Source organism: Tachysurus fulvidraco, chromosome 23, assembly GCF_022655615.1.
Source record: "Tachysurus fulvidraco isolate hzauxx_2018 chromosome 23, HZAU_PFXX_2.0, whole genome shotgun sequence".
NCBI lineage: Eukaryota > Metazoa > Chordata > Actinopteri > Siluriformes > Bagridae > Tachysurus > Tachysurus fulvidraco.
In genome coordinates this window covers 8717787-8740486 of record NC_062540.1, presented here as the reverse complement: position 1 = coordinate 8740486, position 22700 = coordinate 8717787, and the positions used below count along the sequence as shown (strand labels likewise).

At 40.4% G+C, this 22700-nt stretch overlaps 1 protein-coding gene across 6 annotated transcripts; it reads right to left on the bottom strand.

Moving 5' to 3' along the window:
• Positions 1-1836: 1836 nt before the first annotated feature.
• eif4ba (eukaryotic translation initiation factor 4Ba) lies at positions 1837-21923 on the bottom strand. 6 transcript variants are annotated; one of them, XM_027144911.2, is made up of 15 exons: positions 21775-21923; positions 18815-18958; positions 17652-17857; positions 14894-15010; positions 14606-14660; positions 14280-14414; positions 14018-14146; positions 13217-13387; positions 12679-12916; positions 11751-11839; positions 11445-11667; positions 10606-10649; positions 7554-7641; positions 7105-7177; positions 1837-2735 (listed from the first exon to the last, which is right to left on the bottom strand). In XM_027144911.2, exons 1-15 carry the CDS (start codon positions 21785-21787, stop codon positions 2664-2666), a joined length of 1797 nt encoding a protein of 598 aa, XP_027000712.1. In that variant the 5' UTR covers positions 21788-21923; the 3' UTR covers positions 1837-2663. The 6 variants fall into 6 exon arrangements, with proteins under 6 accessions (XP_027000712.1, XP_027000713.1, XP_027000710.1 ...); XM_027144912.2 differs by having other exon boundaries at positions 18815-18955; positions 21775-21900; XM_027144909.2 differs by lacking the exon at positions 21775-21923 and adding an exon at positions 21713-21768.
• Positions 21924-22700: the final 777 nt, after the last annotated feature.

The window sequence follows — 22700 nt, the reverse complement described above, 5'->3', positions numbered from 1 at the left end:
TTTTAAGAAAAAAGTAATAAAATGTTTTTTTGGGGTGTCATAAATAAAGACAGGTTCAGAGAATTACTTAAAATGTGTCACATGATCCGTGTTATATTTTAGGTCTGTCTGCAGTGTATGATAGTACTGTGGCATTTAACAGTTTAGTATTCACTAAATACTGTACAGAGGTAGGGATTTGTGGTCACAATTGGCCTAAAATTACTGCCATATGTGCAGTCACCTGTATGATCCTTTTCAGGCTGAACCTAACAATAGAAGATGAGGTCTTCTTTAAGCGTATCCATTAGTAATTTTAATAGACTAGTTTACGAGAAATGTAAGACGTATTAACAGAAACATCTGTTTAGAGTCAACTGGCATTTCTCTGTAAGAAGGAACTGTATGTGGTGATTTGAGGAAAACACTGCAGAAACACTCAAAGGAAACCAAATGTGTGCATCAGTAAGGAGAACAATCAAATGAATACAGAAGTCAAAAAAGACAGCTGTGTGACGTTAAATCTATTAGTAGTGGTAGTAACCACCAAAACATTAGAGAAGATCTCAGCAGGACAAAGGTACAGATGCTACTAGAAACATCCTGTATCAAGCTGATAATGCAACATAGAGAGTAAAATAACAAACCATCTGACTGGGCTCAAAATCAAAGGCTCACTGAATCCTGGATCTGCATCCAAAGTAATCGGAGAAGAAGAAAAAAACAAAAAACGTTTCTGGATTGGTTCTATATATTTATGCACCCTTGAGTCCAGATCTCAGAATAGATGGATGTGGGAGTGAGCTGCAGGAAGATGCTGAGAAAATGTCAGGGTCACACAGTGATGGACAACACACAAGCAGATGTCCAGGCTGAGAACAGTGTGTGCCTGTTCTCACTGCTGCCTCCAATGGCCCAGTCTGCTTTCTGTCACAGGCTTCAGTGCATGAACTCTTATTTATGAGACCTTGTAACCTGGGTTTAAGGGCAAATTCTTCAACTGCAAAAGGGTTATTCATTTTACCACACAAAACTAAAGAATGCGAATGACTGCATGACACGTTGGCGATTTTTTTAGATGAATTTAATCAAATCAAAGAGAATAAATTGAATGGAATCATCGTGATCCAGTTTTATTTTAGAATATGGCTTTTTATGCCCTGAGGTTAAACTGTACATTCCTTGCATCCATCTGGGTTGAACTTAGCGTCTTTAAAAATATCTACACGATGTGCTGATTGCAGAAACTCTACATTCCCATGGAGAGAGACGTGCTGCTTTGCTTGTTTTCATGGGAATCTCCCCTCAGCACTGCATCAAGGAAATACACATGAGTGTTTACACATGGATGTTGATGGTAATGTTGGATTGCATTACTCCAGATCATGTTCCTCTGAACCACACTGGCAAGTGCCACTGGGGATGAACTACAAGTATACTTTGACCTTAAAACAAAGCACTAGTGCAGCAGACACTTAGGGGTTTTTATTAGACATGTTGCTTACAGGAAGAATTAAGTGCGTGACCTCTTGACTGTGTGCCTCCTTTACCTCCTGTAGATAAACTCAAAACTTCCTGTAGTTACAGGAAGAAAGTGACCCTTGACTTATTTCAGTTCTGCTGCTTCATGGAATATCAGCTTACTTGATAGTTTAGACAAGCCACAGGCGGATGTAGTAGAGTGTAACCCGGTTCATTTAATCTGTTATTTATATTTCAGAAAGAAAACAAATGTGATTGGCTTGCATGTGTGAATGTCACTTCACATTTATACTGTATTATCTAGAGAGTCTTTGTTTTTCTTAGAACTCTTTAATGTAACAAATGTAAAGCATGAAACCACAGACTGCACAATAGTGACCATTTTATTAAAACCTTTATTCTGAATGCACACAAACTGCACTGGTTGATTCAAAAAGCAATTCGTCACCAATGATTAAAAGGAATTGATTAAGGGGCAACATTTTGTAAATGACTAACAAGCTGTAAATCCTTAGAAGATACAAAATATTTGTTCTGAGGGCACAGCCGGCCACAGAGGTAGCTTAATAAACTTGTCCATGAGAATGGGTCTGCAGGATAAAATAATCTTATTCAAACTTTGCGGAGGGAAAACGCAATGATGGAAACTGCTTAACTGATATGTGGTATGGAAATGGTTTGCTTTCTGCCTCACATTTAGTAGATCATCTTCAATATAAGTCCCATATAATATGCTTTAAGACATGATTTTGAAAGATTAAATGCGGCTGAACAGATCATGCAGGTCCCAATGTCTGTTTTCAGTTAAAAGGGGGGGGGACCCTGAAAAGCAACAAGACACTCGCCTTTGGTAAGAACCTACCTTGTGTCATGCCCTGCTTTAATAAACTAGTGCTAGAAATGTGTGATGTATGCCGGAGCAGCTGCAACAAAGGGATCACATTCGCTCATTTATTCTTTAAAATTAATAATAATTAGCTTAGCCAACTTCCCATGTACCCTCGTATTTTAAAATGAGTCTGGTATTTTTTCCCCACTAGGTTCTGCTCAGTCCTGAAGAAGGTGTTTTATTAAAGAGACTGCCATGTAATTTTACTGCTTCTCCAGAGCAGAGCTGGGTCCTTCATTGCTGCATGGAAAAAGATGGAGGATTAATTCGTAATTCATTTATGACCGTCTTTTCCGCTGCAAATTTCTCATTCTCAGTTTTCCTCAGCGTCGTCTCCCTCGCCATCCATTAGTAAGGCTGCGTATTTACTGGCTGAGCTGAATTTCTGCCAAAAGAGAGAGAAGATCAGATGTAACTGGACAGTAATAAATGACAGATGATAAAGTCTTCCATGTTGGGGACTTTGGCCAAATTAAAATAAGAGACAGCTTATGGTCTAAATTGTCTGACGGGAAAAGAAAGAACAGAAGCTTAAACAAACTGGAAGAGGTATAACATTAATGCAAATAATTCAGACCATTTGATTACACTGAACATATCTTTGGGTGCTTTATAATCAGAAACATACACACAATAAACACACATTGGGGCAGATCCTTATACAATCCGGGCTTAATATTAGCAAACGGGGCTATATATTAAAACTCAACTGAGCTTAAAACACACCATGAAAATGAAAGAATGCAAAGCAAATTGACAGACAGCTGGAGTGTAAATGCCTAAACCCTTTTTTAATAATTCTATCCATCTTTTATATGTAAGCCATTTTTGCTTATCTACACAAACATTTTAGGCCTAACACTGTATGAAATTCATCAGTCATGCACCTGACCCACATCAGTACTAAACTAAAGTTCTGACAGGACAGAGGATGTAGCAGTAAGGCTCATTTCATCTCTGTGGTAAGAATCATCTGGACGTGTTCTTGTATCTTGCACACGTACACCAAGTGTGACGGATCATGTGGTATGTGCAACAAATCCCACCATATGTCACTTGCTTGTACATGGTATCAAGATACAGTGGCGGTGTCTGACTTCCATCTTCCTAAGCTTCTTCTCATCTCTGCTGCCTTGGTAAGTGTATTTGAAAAAAGCTTTCAAGTCAGACTGTTGGTTCTAGGAAATTCACTTCCACCACAAGTTCTCTTCTGCTTGTTGAGACAATTTACTGTAAAAGTTCAAGGATCTTTGTGAGCAGATTAAAAAAGGATTTAGGCAGCTCGCTCATGCTTATACAGCATGGAAAACATTGTAGATCATCTGTCTGAAACAGAACTGTAGTGAACTGAGCACTGGGTATCTGATAAGGTCATTTCCTGGTCATTTGGAACCTGGACTGAGCTGGTGAAAACTTGATGAGATGTACTGCGAACACTGAGCCATACATCACTATGTGTCTAGGCATGCAGGCATAACCACACAAGAACCAGTTGAATCTCACTGCTCTGGTTACTTTTGGGCTTCATACAACCACGGTTACATAAAAAAAACTGTAGTGGTAAGAAAATGTTTAAGTATAAAGCTCTAAAAGCCACAGTTGTACAGGTGCACAGATTTATCTTGTTCCAAAAATACTACAATAAAACTATTTGATAAATATGTGCAATGCAAAAGCTTCTTGTTTCAATAATTTCCTCTTACTCAATTATTATTACCAAAACACGCTGCCCTCTACTGCTCTAACCTAGAGATTTCCATATATGACTCACATTTGGACGGATTTCCTAATACTACCCAATCAAATCAAATATAGCAGCGGTTTATAAAAATGTGGTTACTGATAACAGGAAAAGAATATTCACAGACTGAAATAATCCCTGAAGTTTAAGGTAGTGTAGACTGGGACCCAGAAAACAAAAAGGGCAAGTGTTTTTGCTCTTGCAAGTGGATGTGGTTTGCATTTGTAAAGAGCTTCCCCATGAAGATATCAAAGGTTAAACAAAGGCATATTTATCATTGATTCTTATTCATGGATAATGTACACTCACCAGCCACTTTATTAGGAACACCTTATGCATGCAATTATTTGTGCTGCAAGCTGTCACTATTGGGGCCGCAATAAATTTAAACATACACAAAAACACCCACACTTTACTAGTCGTCACACTTTATTAGTTGGTGAAAAGATTTATGTATATATCTATATGATGAGTAATATATATGACAATTTACATAACTAAATAACTAACTGAAGAAGTGAAGCTCATGAAGCGTGTGTGTCTATCTGGGGCAGAAAGTGCAAAATGTTGTTAGGTCCAATGGCCATTGAGTAATGAGGCTCGTGCTGGATGGAAACAACGGTTTGGTTACAAACAATCAAAAAAATGCCGGTCGTCGAGTATGAAAGTGAAGTGAAGTGGCAATATGAGAAGCAAAAGAACACAAACACGTTGAAACAGAATTACAATAAAATCCCAAATGCTTAGAATCACTGCCATTATTACTCAAAGAACGAGACACAACTCATGAGAGGTTTCCGTATTTAAAACGAGTATGAGATTAATCACAGGAGTTCTGAATTTGTATTCAGGGAAACAGGTCACATGACTAATCTTGTGGTGGAGATGTGGTGGTGAACTCTTACTAGCATGAATGTGTATTGAAATGTATTATATTTTATTTATATTATTCTATTTGTTATTATGTTGGCTTTGTAGAAGCCAACATTCTGTTTTCCTATTTAAGCTTAGACAAAAATTTATCAAGAGTAACTCCTCCTAGGACCTTCGAGCCACATGCACCAAATTGGGATATGTTGTAGACCCTGGTCTGAAGTTTGTTGCTATTACTTTTCTCTGCTATCCGAGTTCTGGTACTTCCGGTACGGGGTCTCAAAGTGGCCTTTTTCCCCCCATAGAGTCCCATTATAAACTTTGGAGGTTTATAACTCGGCAAGCTTTCGAATCATCTACACTAAACTCGGCCAGCTCCTTTAGGGTGATACTCTGATACATTCAGAACACTCAGAACATTGAGGGGAACTTCGTCACGGGTATTCTGATGATGTCACGTGAAAATAAAAAATTAGCACAACATGGACTTGTGACACATCAAAACACTCAGCACAATGAGAACTTCCTCAACAGTATTCGGATGAGATCACATGCTCGTCTCCACTTACCTCCAAATGTTTTGGCACCCTAGCTTTCTGTCTACTTGTTTCCAAAAGTAACACTGACCCTTATGTCCACTCGCCTCCAAAAAGCACGAATACTTGCATCGTCAAAGCCAACATCACTTTGTCACGATGAACTTTACAAATCTAGTTAATAACTAAATTTGTTATTAAGCAATTAAATTAAATACATATATATTGGTTTATATGACATGACTGGCAAAGCTGACAATGCAGTTGCTTAGGGTCCCCAGATGTAAAGACAAGTAAGTATACAATCAGCCACTCATTTAGCAAAAGCACGACGCAGAAAATTATACAGATAGAGGTCAAGAGCTTCAATTAGTTTCCATCAGAATCTGGAAAATCTCTGATCTGTGACTTTGACCGTGGCATGGTTGTTGGTGCCAGATGGGCTAGAGTTTGAGTATTTAGGAAACTGCTGATCTCCTGGGACTTTCATGCACAGGAGTCTCTAGTGTTTATACAAGAATGGCCCGAAAACATTCAGTGAGACGTGGAAATGCAAAAAAAAAAAGAAGAAGAAGAAGAAGAAGAAAAAAAAAGAGCACAGTCAGACTGAGTTGACATGACAGGAAGGTTACAGTAATTTAAATAGTTACTTATTACAACTGTGGTGAGCAGAAATCACAACATACTGAACCTTGGGATGTTGGCTATTGATTCCTTCCCAGTATTTATATGATTTTCCTAAAAGTGGCCAGTGAATATAATTCTTTAAATTGATAAACACTGTTGTATCCTGTGTGCAAGAGAAGACTTTTGGGCAGATCATGGGCTTGGGTTTTGAGAACCCAACAATGAACAATTAGCAGCTCCAAACAAAAGAGTAAATTTAGTAATGTTCAAGAGAATACATTTGCCCCCTTTTTACTCCAATACACAACTGCATAAATTAGTGATACTCCGTATCTCATACCCAATGCACACACTAACCATTTCACTGCAAGAATTTCTCTCTTCTTCTTTTAATGGCTATTTTCATGGCAAGCCCCATGTAGGTAAAAGAGGGCAGTCCAAGGAATCTTACAGTATTACAAAATACAACAAAAAAAAAACGTAAAATATAATATCAAATATTAACAACACCAGCTCATATAAGGTCCTCCACTTCACAGTATTCAATAAGAATTTTAGGATTTTTCAGGGAAGTAATTAAGTCTTATAAATCTGAATAAAAGCATTGACTAGGATTGTGAAGATCAGCACAGTATGTTTAACAGTAAACAGAAAATAATTTGGGGTCTTGCAACAGGTTAGCAATCTCAAACTAATTAGGTTTAATTTGTAGGTAAACATTAGGTAAACATTTTCAAAACTTATTATTGAAATAAGCTGGAAAATATTGATTTTGACAGATGATGCTTGATTATGGCAACCTTTCTATTTCTTCTTACTGAATAAATGTGATGAACACAAACAGCAGTAATCACACAGCAGCTTTCCATTTTAGAATATTTAAACAAAGACACAGGCACACCCAGAGGCAAAATTATATAAGGTCATGGGAAAGGTGGTCACACCCAGAGAAAGTGCCTTAGAGCTCTGTCACTCACAGGACTGGGAGATTCCTCATATTTCTTTGGCCCTGGTGCTGGTCTGAGATCTCGCTCTCTTCTGACGTCCTTTCTACAAGCAATGTAGAACAGACTGAAACAGCAGTCTCTGGCATGCATACACAGCCACACTTAATCTAATGGCTAGAAATACCATTTCTTGAAGGTTTTACTTGACATACTGAAGGCTGGGTGGTTCATGTATGTTAGTAAATGATGAACCATTTTGGTTACAGCCCAAAGTTCTGAAGAAGCTAGGGCTTAGATGCAGCAAATGATGCAGAACAATTAGATAGTGCTGGCAATCTGGATATAATATTACAAGCCATGGAATTTTAAGGCCACAATGGAACAATTTTTTAAGTATTCATTTGAGACTTAAAGGTAGCTGCAAATGGACAATAGTTCTGTTTGTCCCATGGCCAAAATTCTACTCAGTAGAGGCTAACCTGTCTGTTTCCTTGCGCCGTTCTCTCCCTGCTGCTGGAGCTGGAGCCCCCCCGCGGCCCCGGCGTGGACAATCTCCCTTGTTCTCATCTGCAAGGAGAGGTGCATGTACAGACAATGTGCAGTTAGACAGTGGCTCCTCAGTCGAGGGCTGCACTAATGTCTTAGCACTAATATTCTACTGCTACAATGCAATAATGCATAAGTATAGCAGACAATATTCAGTCAAGTGCAATTCTCTTCAACTGGTAGTAACGTCTCAGTGTTTCGTCCATACTGTGACACACAAGCACATTATCCAATCAAACTTATACATCCCATACCAACTGTAGAAACAGAAGATAGTTTTAGTTATTATATCTTGTGTTCAACATTTGATCTCTTTAAAGCATTTCTTTTGGTACCTCACAATAGGACCTTTTTTGCCCAGCTGATAGTGACCGGCAAATGTGATACAAGCATCATAGTGACAGCACAGTCTGAAATGTCTTGCTTTCTGTACAACAGACTTTGTGTGTAAACAAACTGTTCATTGAATGAGCAAACCACTTGTCACCAACTGCTGCCTGCCTCGGCACCACCTCATCTCACAGAGAACATTCTGTCTCTGACAGTATTAACTTAATTGCAGCCAAATTATACTGTGCAATACTAATGATATCAAACCATGAAATCGAGCGTGCATACTCGGCTGGTTTGTGCCACATCATGCCTGGGTCAGTTGTTGGTGTCCAGAGAAAATGGCCCCATTACTGCCAGGAGAGAAAACCAAAGGTGCACACCACCAACAAGATTTTACAAGAAGAAATATTGAGCAATAAGAACCAACAAGCTGTCTGGTCCACAGGAAAGTTCTTGAATGCACTGTGTACAATCAACGGTCTATTTCTCACAGAACAAACTCAGATCTCAACCAGTTTGGCTTCAAAGCAGCACATTCCACAGAAACTGCCAATCTGGCGGTCTCTGAGAATCTACATGCTGCTAGATCAGCCAAGCTGTCCTCATCCTCCTCAACCTTTCAGCGGCGACTGATACGGTCAAGACTCTTGTCCACCCTCAGGAGTCTTGGATCAGCATGGGAATGGTTTGCTTGCTACCTGAAGGGCCGCTCATATCAGATAACATGGAGGGGACCGACATCTACTCTATGCAGAGACTCCACTGGTGTCCCACAGGGCTCAGTACTTGGTCCTCTCCGTTTCTCCCTGTATACTCACTCTCTTGATGAAGTCATTTCCTCACATGGGTTCTCTCACCACTGCTATGCTGATGGCACTCAACTCTTCTTCCTGCCCTCAGATACCACAGCTTCTGCTCAGATCTCAGCATGTCTGTCGGACAGATCATCGTGGATGACGGCTCATCAGTCGAAGCTCTCTCCAACAAACTGAACTGCTGATCATCCCAGGTGCTTCATCACTCCTCACACTGCACCTCACTCCCTCAGTGCTACCAGTACTGTTCAACTGGTCCCATCATCTCTCAGGGTAAGAGGTAAGAAATGAACTTCCCCTAGATGTTCAAACAGCTGAGTCACTGGCTATCTTCAAACGACGGGTGAAGACCTACCGCTTCCTGAAACACTTGAACTAGCACTTTTTCCCTTGTTTATATGCATGTTTGAAAACAATAAATAAATAAAAAACTGAGAAGTTTCAGGTTAACTAGGTTAAATCTGTAACCTAGTGCACCAGTGTTAATGTATTCATCGTATTGAATTAATGACTTTTGGATGTTGCTCTGGATAAGGGTGTCTGCCAAATGGAAAGGAAAATGTCTACAACTAATAATAGATCTACACACACACATTGACAGTTGTAGCTTTGATAGAGTTAAAAAATAAAGTGAATCATATATCTGTCTATGCTATGTAGACCTACAGGAAGCATTAATTTCCTTATCTATGCCATAAATAATTGGTGCTCCTGCTCAAGCTTTGACCAGGTTTGAGGGTATTTTTATACAGGAGCAGCAACAGCTACAATTCTGACCAGGAAGGTAATGATTATAGAAAATATCATTAAAGTATAAGCCCTCAGCACTTAACGCGACACGTCCGTATTGTGCAATACCAACAAACAGAATCTGGGTCTCAAATAATGGATTAATGCTGACTATTAAGATTAAGGATTATTCCTATTACAGTTACTAATAGTAATTTAAAAAACTCCTTAAGCCTACCAGCATACCAATCTTCTGGATTTTCTAGTAAAATATTTTCTACAAAAAATTTGTTGGGTAGGATTTTGAATTGAGAGACAGATCATGACAAACACACTCATGGCAGAAAGTTTTAAAGAGGGTTTTCCAGTCCGTGTAATGTCACAGTACACATAATTAAAGTTAAGCATGGAAACAAGATGGACAAAGATTTCTAAGCTCCGATAGATCGGGGGTCCGAAGTTTTTTTAATGTTAAGATGTACCAAAGATATGCATGCGAGTATATGATCTCTCCAGGAGCAGATGTACTTGGGGAATGAAAGTGAAGTACTGTATGTTGGCTCCTTACAATGAAAAACAATAAAGTGTTTGTGTGAGCAGGACAAACAATGATGATTCGTAGTTCATGGGACTTTATACACTGGTAATTTGACAAAACTGCATCAAAATGTTTGACTCATGTAATCATCTCTTTTCAGGATTAGGGTGGAAAACCATGGATATGCACAGAAAAACTTCATTATAATTATTATTTTTTTTTTTTAAATGAAATGCATAATCAAGGCATAAGCAATAGGATTTTGGACACTTGACCATCACATCTTCATGTGTACATCTTATTACAGATGCAGTGCTGTGGGAAAGAATAACAAATCCTATCAATCTCTGTAATGTTTTGATCAGGGCTCTGTGCAGGCCAGTGCTTGTCTTCATGACTCTGCAGATCCAGTAAGGGAAAACTGTAATGCTACAGGAGACGGAGACATTCTACACAATCATGTGCTATGAGCGCTGTGGCAACATTTTAAGGAAGACCCACACATGGGTGTGAGGGGCAGGTGGTCTGGCCATTTAATCTTGATGACTGAACCATTTCTCTTGATCTTACCTTTGACTTTCTGCGGAACTCTCTCATCAGCTGAGCTTGTAGAGCTGAAATCAGACAAGCCAACATGATTGCAGTCAAACTCATTATTCTGTACTATATGTAGCATTAGACAGTCTCTCTTAGGAGATTTTGTATCCTAGTAGTCTAATCCCAGGTACACAAACTGCTTAAACCTTAATCTCAGTTGAATACAATTAAATAAAAATCAAGAAATAAAAGGAAGTCGCCCTGTACAAGGGTGTCTGCCAAATGCTGTAAATATAAGCTCATTTGCAGCCAAACTCATTATTGTGATAAGAAGCATTAGACAGTCCATCTTGGATTTAATTATTTTTTGTGATTAATGCAGCCAAAAATGTTGCTGAATTTACATTTGGCAGACCCACTTGTCCAGAGCGCTGCAACTTTGTTTTTTTTGTTCCGCTATTTTGCTGAAAGATAATTTGAATTGTTGGTAGTTGCAAGCACAGGATTCTTCTTTTAAGCTGCTACTAGTAAAGACACACAACACTACTTTCTCTCATAGTTGTACTCTCATTCAATGCACATAAACTGAAGAGGGCTTTGGCTGAATGCGTATTGAGTTCGTTTCTGTGACCAAAAAAACAAATCATAAAATCTCGGAGGGAATGATGAGTATTCAAAAGTGTCAAAATGAAATATGCATCCAAAAGAATTCCCCCCTTTTTGGATATCTATAATTCTCTCTTGTGTATGTATGTGTATATTGGCAGGCTACAGCATGCCAATAAACCAGAGTGTCGGCTGGACCTTTTCTCTGGAAGCAGAGAAACAATCAGTATATTTCACAGACAAGTGCTGAATGGATGGATTCTGACCTTTTGGGCGGACCAGGTTTCACCTCGTTCTCAGAGGAGCCACTGCTCATGGCACTTCTCTTTGCCCAGGCATTCTCTTTAGGGGGTGGGGCTGGGACCACCTTCAGGGAAAGCCCATCCTGCTTGGATGATGGCACATGACTTCCTGGAGAGGGTGGTTCATCATCACGCCCGCTGAACACCTCGTTCTCCAAAGAGCGCTCGCTTTCTCTGCGCCTTGAGCCTGCAGGAGGAGTGAGTTTCCTTTCAAATAACATTAATAACAACGCAGGAATAAATCAGTTATAATAATGAACCATGATGCACCTCTGCCAGTGGTGTTTCCTGGTTGTGATGACTCGCTTCCTGTTCGGGAACGCTCTGTTGCTTGGTCATCGCTTCGCCAACTGGGATGTCTGAATGTGCAGAAAAGAAAAAAGTAAACATTTTCCTGCTATTAAGTTAACTGCGTAAGCACCAGTTCTAAAAAGCCTCAACAGTTCTGTTGTCATTTTCAAAATCTTATAATTATTAAGATTCAGCCTGAGTTCTGAGTAGTCAATTAAACTCTTAAGCCTACAGAAGTACTTACTTGAGGAGAGAGCACATGGGGGACTATTGCACATGGATGAGTACAATACTGTTGACAAAAGAAATCCAACACACTACAGCAGAGCTATAAAGCGATTGTGCTGCGTTTCCTGTCTCCAATCAAACAACCTTCTACAAACAGAATAAGTCATCCGTTTTCTCTTCTCGTATCCATACAGCAAGAGGACAATCAGCTATCAAATCAGGTCAACACATCAGGCAATTCACATTCCAGACAGCCAATATTTATGAAATCACAAGAAGAATGATATTTTTGGAGAAATATTTAGTATTTGGCCAATGTTGCAGCACATGAGCTGAGAAGCGGGTGTGTCTAGCGCTCAACACTTATACAATGCTACCATCTACTGGACATATTTTGAAGACATTTGACATGTTCTCTTCTTGCTGGAAAGAACAACACAGAATCTGTTGACTTTAAATAACTGAAGTCTGAGGAAAATAACTGAAGTTAATTAAAGGATATGAATTTTAAACACACACACAACTGATATAAGAAAGCTATAAAAATAGATTTTACATGACTATATATGGACTGCTGCACTTGTATTTTCTAAGTAAAACAGTCCAGTACTCCCTCAAATTACATTGTTTTTTTTTACACCACCATCATGCAGATTTTCTGATCAGATGTGGAGATTACCTCTCTCTGGGGTTGCGCTCAGGCCTCCCCTTGTCCTCATCTAGCTGTCTCTGCAACCTCTCCTGCTCTTTCTTCAGCCGCTCTTCCACCTCCCGCTCCTTAGAAGCAGTGTCCACTGGTTTGGCCCCTCCGAAGATGGAAGCTGATCGGCTAGAGGCAGCTAATCGGGCGCTGCTCTGGTCCTCGTCCTTAGGAACGCTACGTGGTTTCAGGTTCAACTTGGGCCTCTGAAGAGGGCCTGAGCAAATCGAGCAAAAACTTTATTCTCTCTCACCATAACCAGTAAGACACAATCTTGCCAATCATGCCAGACGTTACACAGGACAATACAAAGTGTTAACAGTACAACAACGCAGTTAGAGTGGAACGACTAATTCATCACAATACAAAACCATATGTGTAGTGCACAAAAAATAATAGCAAGTCCGAATAGAAAAAGGAAGAAGTAGACAGACTACAAATCACAGATGATGTAATTAAATCACAAGTGTACAAAGAATATACAAAGTTTATCTGTGGCTGAGATGTAAAGTCTCACCTCTGTCCTCACGTTTCTCATCCCGTCTCTCAGTTCGGTCTTCACGGTCACCATAACGATCTCCATAGCGATCACCGCTGCCACGGTAGTCATCCCGGCGGTCGTCATAATCACGCCGGAAACCACTACCGAACGGACGCCGCCCTCCACCACCACCACGGGAGTCATAACCTAACACACAAAAGACACTTCATCCTAAAGCTTTATCTGCATGCATGAAATACTATAGCTTATATTACCTAAGTCCTGGGTGATAAGAGATTTGTATTGTGAACGTTTTCCTCTGTAACAACAATACCTTGGGAAGACTGGGGAGTGAAAACGAGCCTGACAACAATTATAAATATGCTACTTAGCTATAAATATAGTTATGGATATCTGTCCATGACAACATTTTTCTAGTGTAAAGAGTAAAGCTGCAATGTGCATGGTGTGCTGAAAAGGTCAGAAAATGTGACTAAATTAAACTAGCATTAGTGAACTATCACCAGCAGAAGTGTACAAATGACTAGACAAAGGGTCCAGAATCAGCACATTATATGGTTATATGTCAGCTACTAACATAATTTAACAGCAAAGCATGCTGATGTCTAAAATTAATGAACGACAGAGGTGATTTTTTTTTTGCTTTATTTTATGACACAATGCATCACTGGGTGCTTTATAAGCATCTGCATAATGACCTACAAACCAATCATTAATGTAAATATGACTATCCACCGAGTCACTGATATCACTTTATAGTATGCTTTGTTATACAAAATCAATATATGGAAACCAGCAAACATAATGATGCACCACCTCTATCATAGTCTCTGCGGTCCCGATCGTCATAGCGTTCCCGATATCGGTCTCTGCCACCGTCGTAGCGATCATTGTCCCGGCGTGGACCATCCCGGTACCTGTCTGAGTCGTAGCGATCTCGGGATCCTAAAATCCAGCGAGAAATAGAATTCTGTTAGATTTATAAAGTGCAAAAGTAGTTTACCTCAAGAGAAATGAGAAAAAACTAAAAGAACAAAAATAAAGAACTACAGTTGTATGCAACTAAAACAGAGCTCACGTTCTCCATAGCCATCGTCTTTGCGTGGCCCTTCATCCACATCACCACTTGGCCTTGCTCGCCAGTCTGAGTCTGTCTTGTCTGGTCCCATGTCAATGCTACGATTACGATCTCGCCCTGACATCGAACGGTCATCTTTGGAATAAAACCAAATGGGTTTTTAATTAATCAGAGCTACTTCTAATTTTAAGCCTTTAAACAATTAGAAGTTCTAAGATCAAGCTTGACTGTCGTCCATAACCAATTCTGATTACTTTAGAAAAACCATTGTGAATAACTGTTCAGTTGAACAGACATGATGGCAGCATATACTAATAAAAACACACCTTTATCATTGGACTGATCTGCAATGTCCACACGAATCCGACGATTCCCCAAGTTCTATGAAACAAGTAAAGTAAAGGAGTTACAGTCAAAAGGTACGTCATGGTTACAGATGGATCGCCACCACCTGATGGGCTCCATTAGTTAGCAAATCTTTGTTAATAAACAGACTTTGTATAGACAAAACAGCAGTAAATAATACACCTAAATATGAGCTTATATTCATTTAAGCCAAATTGTAGTATTAAAAAAAAAGAATCATTTATTCAGCATTATTTGAAAGGTTTTACCTCCTCATTGAGACTGAGTGCACGTAGCAGAGACTCTACGTCGTCAAACTCTGCGTAGCCAAAGCCCTTGAGTCGCTCTGGGTTACTGGGCTCTCGGGGGAGACGCACTGCACTGATCTACAGGAACACAGCAGATTAAATAAAGCAGTATGGCAACACATTATCCTCATTGAAGAGAGAAGTTCGAGTGCAAATACTTTTTTCGGCAAGTGAGTCTTAAATTGTGCTTTATTACAGTGAGTGAGTGAGAGTTTGACATGCAGATACCGTGCATTTTACTGCCCGCTTTATTGAACACACCTTCCTTGTTGGCATAGAATACTTACTCATATAAACATAGAGCTTCCAAATTTCTGTGCACAGTTTGGATAAACAAGTTGCTTAGCTTTTCATCTGTGGTAACTTCTGGACACAACAACATTGCTAGCTGGGTATTTTGGGATTTGGGATTCAGATCCAGGCAATGTCACCAAGGTGTTAAAAACCTGCTGCAAACAACATTGAGCCTGTTACACTTATACCAGCACAACATCTGCCAGACACACTGCTGTGCTGAAAAAGGTTTTTTTTTTTACAAAAACACAATCTGTTCCTTGTGTCTACAAGGCTAACAGCTTCATGCTGACTTCATTGTATCTTAATTTCTTTTATCTTATTCTCTCAATTTATTTCATTGCATTCTGTTTTATTTTTTTTCAATCTTCCCTTCTGACCCTTTAGTATTTTATTCTCTATAATACAGACAGTCGTAAAAAAGCATTGCAGTGCATGTTGTACCATGTAGGACTGTGTGTGTCCAATAAAATGTGTAAATGGAAAGTGCATGCAACAGATGGGAATAAAACATTGTCCCTGCACAGACCTCTAGAAATGTATACTCTTGTTCTTGAGAACACGGCCAACGGACTTTTGGGTGTTTTCCTCAACCCCAAAGTCATCAACTAATTATCCTAGTAAAACTAGGATAAACTGGCTGAGTTGGAGGAGGGAACACACCAAATGTGCATGACAAGAGTAGTATATTGAAAAACACTGCTCTAGAACACAGATAAAACATGTTTTCCAGGGTTCAACTGTACATATAGACCTAGTGTACATAACATGAGCGAAGTCGACACTATTAACACACCTATAGGGGCCACATATGTCATGGCACCTGCTCACTAACTGGCTATACAAGTTAGAGATCAATGGAAAATAGCATGAGTCATACAGACTACAGAAATTTCTACTGCACGTTTCTAGGAAGTTGTAAAAGGTGAGCTGCAACTCCCAACTGGTCGCATATGGTACAGTAGCTTAAAAGGTGACGGATGTAGGACGTAGATGTGCCAAATGTTTACTAGTCAGCACAATATTTAAATAACGACAAAGATGATGCAAACTGGAAAAAGCCCATAAGGAACGATCAGGGTGTCTTCTAGCTACAGCGAACTCAGAACACTTTGTTTTAAAAATTTGGTTCATTAAAACTGTACATACTGTGTAGTTTTGTACTTCTGTAAAATACACTATTATTTCTGATGCAACAGAGGATTAAAATACAAGCAACATAGAATGGAAATAACATTATTTTTAATAGGAAAGGAACATGGGGGAAAAAAAATCAGGTGAAAAGTACTGATGCAGTGACAATTTAACAAAACTTTAGTTTCTGCACTGCTGCCATATGATTGGCAAAGTGACAACTACATGAACAAGTGTTCCCAATGAATAATGGGTAAATAATAAATGTAATATTGATAACAATCGCAGGTGCAAGAAATGTTTACAGCAAAACAACTTACTACAGTGATACCTCGAGATACGAGTGCTTTGACATACAAATTTTTTGAGATATGAGCTGTGATTCGACCATATGTCTGCCTTGAGGTACAAGCCACCGCCGCCGAAACAAAGATCCCCAACAACCACGTGTGCTCTGTTTCCCCTGCCTCAGCTTCCCGCGTCTCACTCGGTTAAAGCCGCCTTTCCACTGCACACGACAAACGACGGCCGATAAACTGGAAGTCATTCATTTCCTATGGAGAGTCGCAAAGGCGCTATGTGAGGCGCCGACCATCTCCGGATCGGTTTTGGGCGTCGGATCCGTTAAAAATTTTTTAACTTGTGCGACTACACCGCATCTGCTATGCCGACCGGACAGGTTTGATGTTAGTGAGGAAAGAGTGACAAAAAAGGCAAAAACAATTGAAGAGAAAAGCGCTGAAGTAAATTAAGCAAAATTAATGTAAAGAAAACAGAAATTGTAGCAATTAAGTTCAGTTAAGTTAAGAGAATTTCAGTTAAGTTCATTCATTTTAGTGAAGTTTAGTTAAGTTCCATTTAAGTGTAAAATGGCATTAAGAGTGTACAGTATCGCTACTGTACACTCTTAATGTTATTTTACACTTAAATTAAGTCAAGTAAGTGAACAAAAGTGAAAGTTTAATTCCTACTAACTCCTCCGCCTGTCTACTCCTCCATCAACCTCTTCCGTAAAGTAAAACCATTTTTTTTAACATTCTCTTTTATTACTGTATGTTTTTATACAATATTTGTCATTTATAAAAATACAGGTACTGTACATTTTTCATATTCAAAACACAAAACAACTTTAGTAGAATTTTGCAAGCTGGAACGGATTAATGGGATTTCAATTCATTTAAAAGGGGTAAATTGTTTTGAGATACGCACAATTTGAGATACGAGTTTAATTCGTTCCGTGACCTTGCTCGTATCTCGAGGTATTACTGTACTTAAAAATAAAGCAACTTACATTGAGTCCATGGAAAAAGCTAGTGATGGATTCTTCGGTCACATCATAGGGCAGGTTGCCCAAGAAGGCGGTGTACGGTGGGCAGCGTGGCAGACGTGAGCGGTCAACGTTGGGCTCGCGTGCAGCGCGGGGTGCCGTGGGCAGGATGGAGCGATCAATGGGTGGAGCACGATACACATCTTCCTCTGTGTGCCAGGAAGTAGTAACTGTCAACAAGAAAGCCAGGGATAAACTACCGGTTTCTAAATCAACTGAAACCTACGACTGGACACAATATTGCAATAACTGAATACATTCTGAGGAATTAAGTGTGACTGAAATAAACCATGAGGTCTTTACTAGAACCACAATGTTTGATCAGCTTACAGTTGTCTAATTCATACTCACCGTAATACTTTACACTGATTGTAAAATGTGAATAATGAGCTAAAAAGTGGTGAAATGTCTCGCTTCACAGCACTTGACCAAAAATGTGGTCTATTATAATCCACCACCTCCACATTGATAAAACTCACAGGTCCTTTATTAGCACCTAACCTAATGAAGACTACAGCAGGGGCAGAGATTTTTCCTGCAAACTATATTTATAAATATAATATATATACTTCAGATGTGTGCCAGCTGAATTTCTATAAACTAGTGAACAGAAAAAGAAGAGACAGCAATAACTAGAAGTATTGAGTACTAGAAGGAGTAAACAACTAATTCATGATGGCAGAGCTCCAGGTATTTGATCGCATACAGACAACCTCACTGTAAGAAAGCTATTTATCTGCAAATTCTAAAAAAAAAATAAAAAAATAAAAACATTAGTGCAATGATGAAGTGCTGCAATTTGTGTCATTAATTCACATGCAAGAATCAGACTCACCAATCATATTGGTACATTGGTTCTTGAGGTAATTTTGAGATGATGGAAAAAATGAATAATGATCATAAAACCCATTTACATGCTAAATAAATGAACAAACCACATGATCAACAAATGTTATAAGACATGTGCATAAGAAATTGCCACAAGACCGGTATAGACCACAGGCTTTATAAATCAATTATTAAGTTCCATTAAGTGGAACACAAATAAATAAACAAGCAACCAGAAAAATCTGAGACTGACTGAACCCTATTTCTACAGTAAGCACGATACATGTGCGAACACTCACCGTCTCCCTCCAGGTCATCGGTCTCATCCGCCCAGCTGGTAGGTTTTGCGGGTGTGTAATTTGGTACAGGGTTACCTCCGCTGTCCTCTGCTAAGAAGTCAGTTAGGGTGAGGGTCTTCCCCTTCTTGCCCTTCTTTTTTGCTGCTGAAAAATACATATTAGATAAAATTACATGTAAAATATTTCACAACTCTCTGCAAATTCTTAAATAAAGACTAGAAGTAGTGTCTCCACTATGACTACTGTGCTGTACAAAATCATAAGAAGGTGCAGAATAGAAACATAATTCGGGCTACAGCCCACATCACATAAACTTGTATCCAACGCAGGACTCCAAGAGGGACATCCAAATTTATATGGAGGGGAAAAAAATGTATATTTATTGCTGATTTACATGCCATGATGGTGCACTAGATCTCTTTGCTCATGCTTCCTGAACTAATACAGAACTCTGTTCATGGTAGGCCCTAATTTATTTACTGGCAGCACACTTGGGCATAACAGCATCCGGTGAAATTAACATGTAGGCAACTCCACAATGCTTGCCAATTATATTTTAATCATGAAGACTAGCATGGAAACCTCTTACGCAATCCCCGCACACACTCTAGCCCAAATCCAGGCCGCTCCCGCACACACTCTAGCCCAAATCCAGGCCGCTCCCGCACACACTCTAGCCCAAATCCAGGCCGCTCCCGCACACACTCTAGCCCAAATCCAGGCCGCTCCCGCACACACTCTAGCCCAAATCCAGGCCGCTCCCGCACACACTCTAGCCCAAATCCAGGCCGCTCCCGCACACACTCTAGCCCAAATCCAGGCCGCTCCCGCACACACTCTAGCCCAAATCCAGGCCGCTCCCGCACACACTCTAGCCCAAATCCAGGCCGCTCCCGCACACACTCTAGCCCAAATCCAGGCCGCTCCCGCACACACTCTAGCCCAAATCCAGGCCGCTCCCGCACACACTCTAGCCCAAATCCAGGCCGCTCCCGCACACACTCTAGCCCAAATCCAGGCCGCTCCCGCACACACTCTAGCCCAAATCCAGGCCGCTCCCGCACACACTCTAGCCCAAATCCAGGCCGCTCCCGCACACACTCTAGCCCAAATCCAGGCCGCTCTCGCACACACTCCAGCCCAAATCCAGGCCGCTCTCGCACACACTCCAGCCCAAATCCAGGCCGCTCCCGCACACACTCCAGCCCAAATCCAGGCCGCTCCCGCACACACTCTAGCCCAAATCCAGGCCGCTCCCGCACACACTCTAGCCCAAATCCAGGCCGCTCTCGCACACACTCTAGCCCAAATCCAGGCCGCTCTCGCACACACTCTAGCCCAAATCCAGGCCGCTCTCGCACACACTCTAGCCCAAATCCAGGCCGCTCTCGCACACACTCTAGCCCAAATCCAGGCCGCTCTCGCACACACTCTAGCCCAAATCCAGGCCGCTCTCGCACACACTCTAGCCCAATCCATCCTGCACCCACGCACACCTCCAATCAATATGCAAGCCTGGAAGCTTTCTAGCATAATGAAAGACTCGCCCTTTACAACATTTTAAAAGCCCATAATGACTTGTATGAGTTAAGAAAACCTTGGATGAGCAGTTGCCTGATTCCGTACACTTAATCACCAGTTTACTGCCCAGTCAAATAAGATTGCTGTTGTGATTTTTCTGTATATTTGCACAAGCTTTGACCATTTAATGTACAGTTATTAAGTATGTCACAGAAAATTTGAACGTTTACTTCTGTTTAATTGGTTAGTTTTGTTTAAAAAAAAAAAAAAGCTTTACATTATACAACAATAGGCCTCCCAAAGTTTTATTTTGCTTCCTGTACAACAATAAAAGCTTTGAATACTAAGTCTACACACGTTAACGGTGACTAAAAGGTCTACATTTAGCGACTGCAGCAATTGTGACAGATTTTTTTTAACAAAGAAAAACCCACCTCAGTCTCACTAGCTGCCCAAACACAGATTTATTACACCGTGTTTACGTTAAATAAAACACGTTTGCGATTTTATAACCGTCTAACTGTTATTTCCTTCCAACAACGAGCCAAAAGGTGTGTTATTTCTATTTCGTTTAAAACATGACGTAGCTTCAAGTAGCTGTTGTTTCCATTCGATCAGCAAAGGCCTTTAGCGGCTCGGCTTGTTTTTTGGCAGCTGATATCAGCAGGTCAGACAGCTTTATTGTTGCACAACTCTGCAAGTCTCTGTACAAGTCACATTAAAGCAACGTAATGTAAACCTAAATCATTTTTAAACAGATATATAAATATATTTAGCAAAGACGATAGCAAGAGTTACCTTCACGCTGCACCCTGAGACCTGCAACTGAACGTACTTTATAATCGGCTCGGCTAAGTAACCGAGAGACATGCTAGCTAGTTAGCTTGCTGGCTCAATGTTTGTTTTTAGCTTAGCGTTCGAGCACAACAACTGTGTCTCGAGGCTTTTTTTCCTCGAGTGCACGTGCGTACAACAGTAACGCGATAAGCGGTTTAGCAGTTAGTGAAACCGCCTTATTGACCTGCAGGCGAAACTGAGGCAGAGCAGATAAAGCCGTGCTGTCAGACACTTCCACCTCACAAGCTACAGACTGCTAGGAAAACAAATTCAAACGCTGCCACTACCAAAATAACCGATCCAGTCTTCACCTAAATAACACAAATAATGATAAACTGAGAACTCAGATCAACGCAAACTGTTTGTTTTGGGCGTATAATCGGAGTCATGCAGATGATCCATATCTTTTTGCATAATAAGCCGTTAGCGTTAGCTTCGCACCAGACCCTTTCTCTATAACGCCTTGTGATTGTACAGAAAGCGCCTATTAAGCGCCATTGCAAACTCGTCACTACTACAACACACGGGTTAACAACTTGCCATCACTCGCCAAAACCATATATAACAGCCCATCCCAGCACGGAACATCTTGTAAATCTCACCTGAAGCCGCCATGATGGAGAACGAGTGCGTGTCACGTGTCCCGGATGGAAACGCCAACACGTGGTTGATGACGCAAACACCGTTTTGTCCATCAAAAGCGAAAGCATTTCTTGGCGCTTTTAGGTGTCTTTCGGTACCTCACTCAATTTATTCCCGTGAAAAAAAATACGCATTTTCTCTGTTGATGTTACATTTTAGTAATCTATTCGTGCATGGGTATGATTACTAATTCGAGTCTACCTGAACGTATTTATATTGCATTGCTCCTTCTTCTACTTTCAGCTTTACCCATCAGGGGTCGCCACAGTGAATCATCTGTTTCCACTTAGCTCTATCCTCGGCATCCTCTACTCTTGGCAGCTTCAACATCTTTTTGTCAATATAAACGCTTGTCCAAACTATCTCAATCTAGCCTCTCTGACCTTGTCCCCAAAACAGACAACCTGAGCTGTCCTTCTGATGTGCTCGTTCCTAATCCTGTCCATCCTTGTCTACCTCCTTCTCACTACTGTCTTGTACACCTTTCCTTGGACTCTTGCTGACACTCTTCTTTCACACGACACTCCTGACACTTTCATGCACCCTGATGAATGGTTGTCCACTTTTCTCTAGTTGCCTGCCTGCACTTGCCTCGTTACCTCTTTTCCACACTTCCCGTCACACTGGATAGTTGACCACAAATACTTAATTCTTGCACTTTTTGATCTCAGCCCCCTGTAACCTTGCTGTTCTATGTCCCTCTCTCTCGTTGAAACACATGTATTCTGTCTTACTATGACTGACTTTTGTTCCTCTTCTTTCCAGAGCAGACCTTCACGTTTCATCATGTCATCCGCAAACATCATTGTCCATGGAGATTCCTGATTGACTTCATCTGTCAACCTGATCATTAAAATACCAAACAAAAAGGGACTCAATGCTGATG

What these genes read in the sequence shown, in the direction of transcription:
- eif4ba (XM_027144909.2), bottom strand. An exon ending in CGGCGCAAGGAAACAGACAG is followed by an intron (nt 7,178 to 7,553) that starts GTTAGCCTCTAC and finishes CATTGCTTGTAG; the next exon opens with AAAGGACGTCAGAAGAGAGC. An exon ending in ATGAGGAATCTCCCAGTCCT is followed by an intron (nt 2,736 to 7,104) that starts GTGAGTGACAGA and finishes CTCTTTTGGCAG; the next exon opens with AAATTCAGCTCAGCCAGTAA.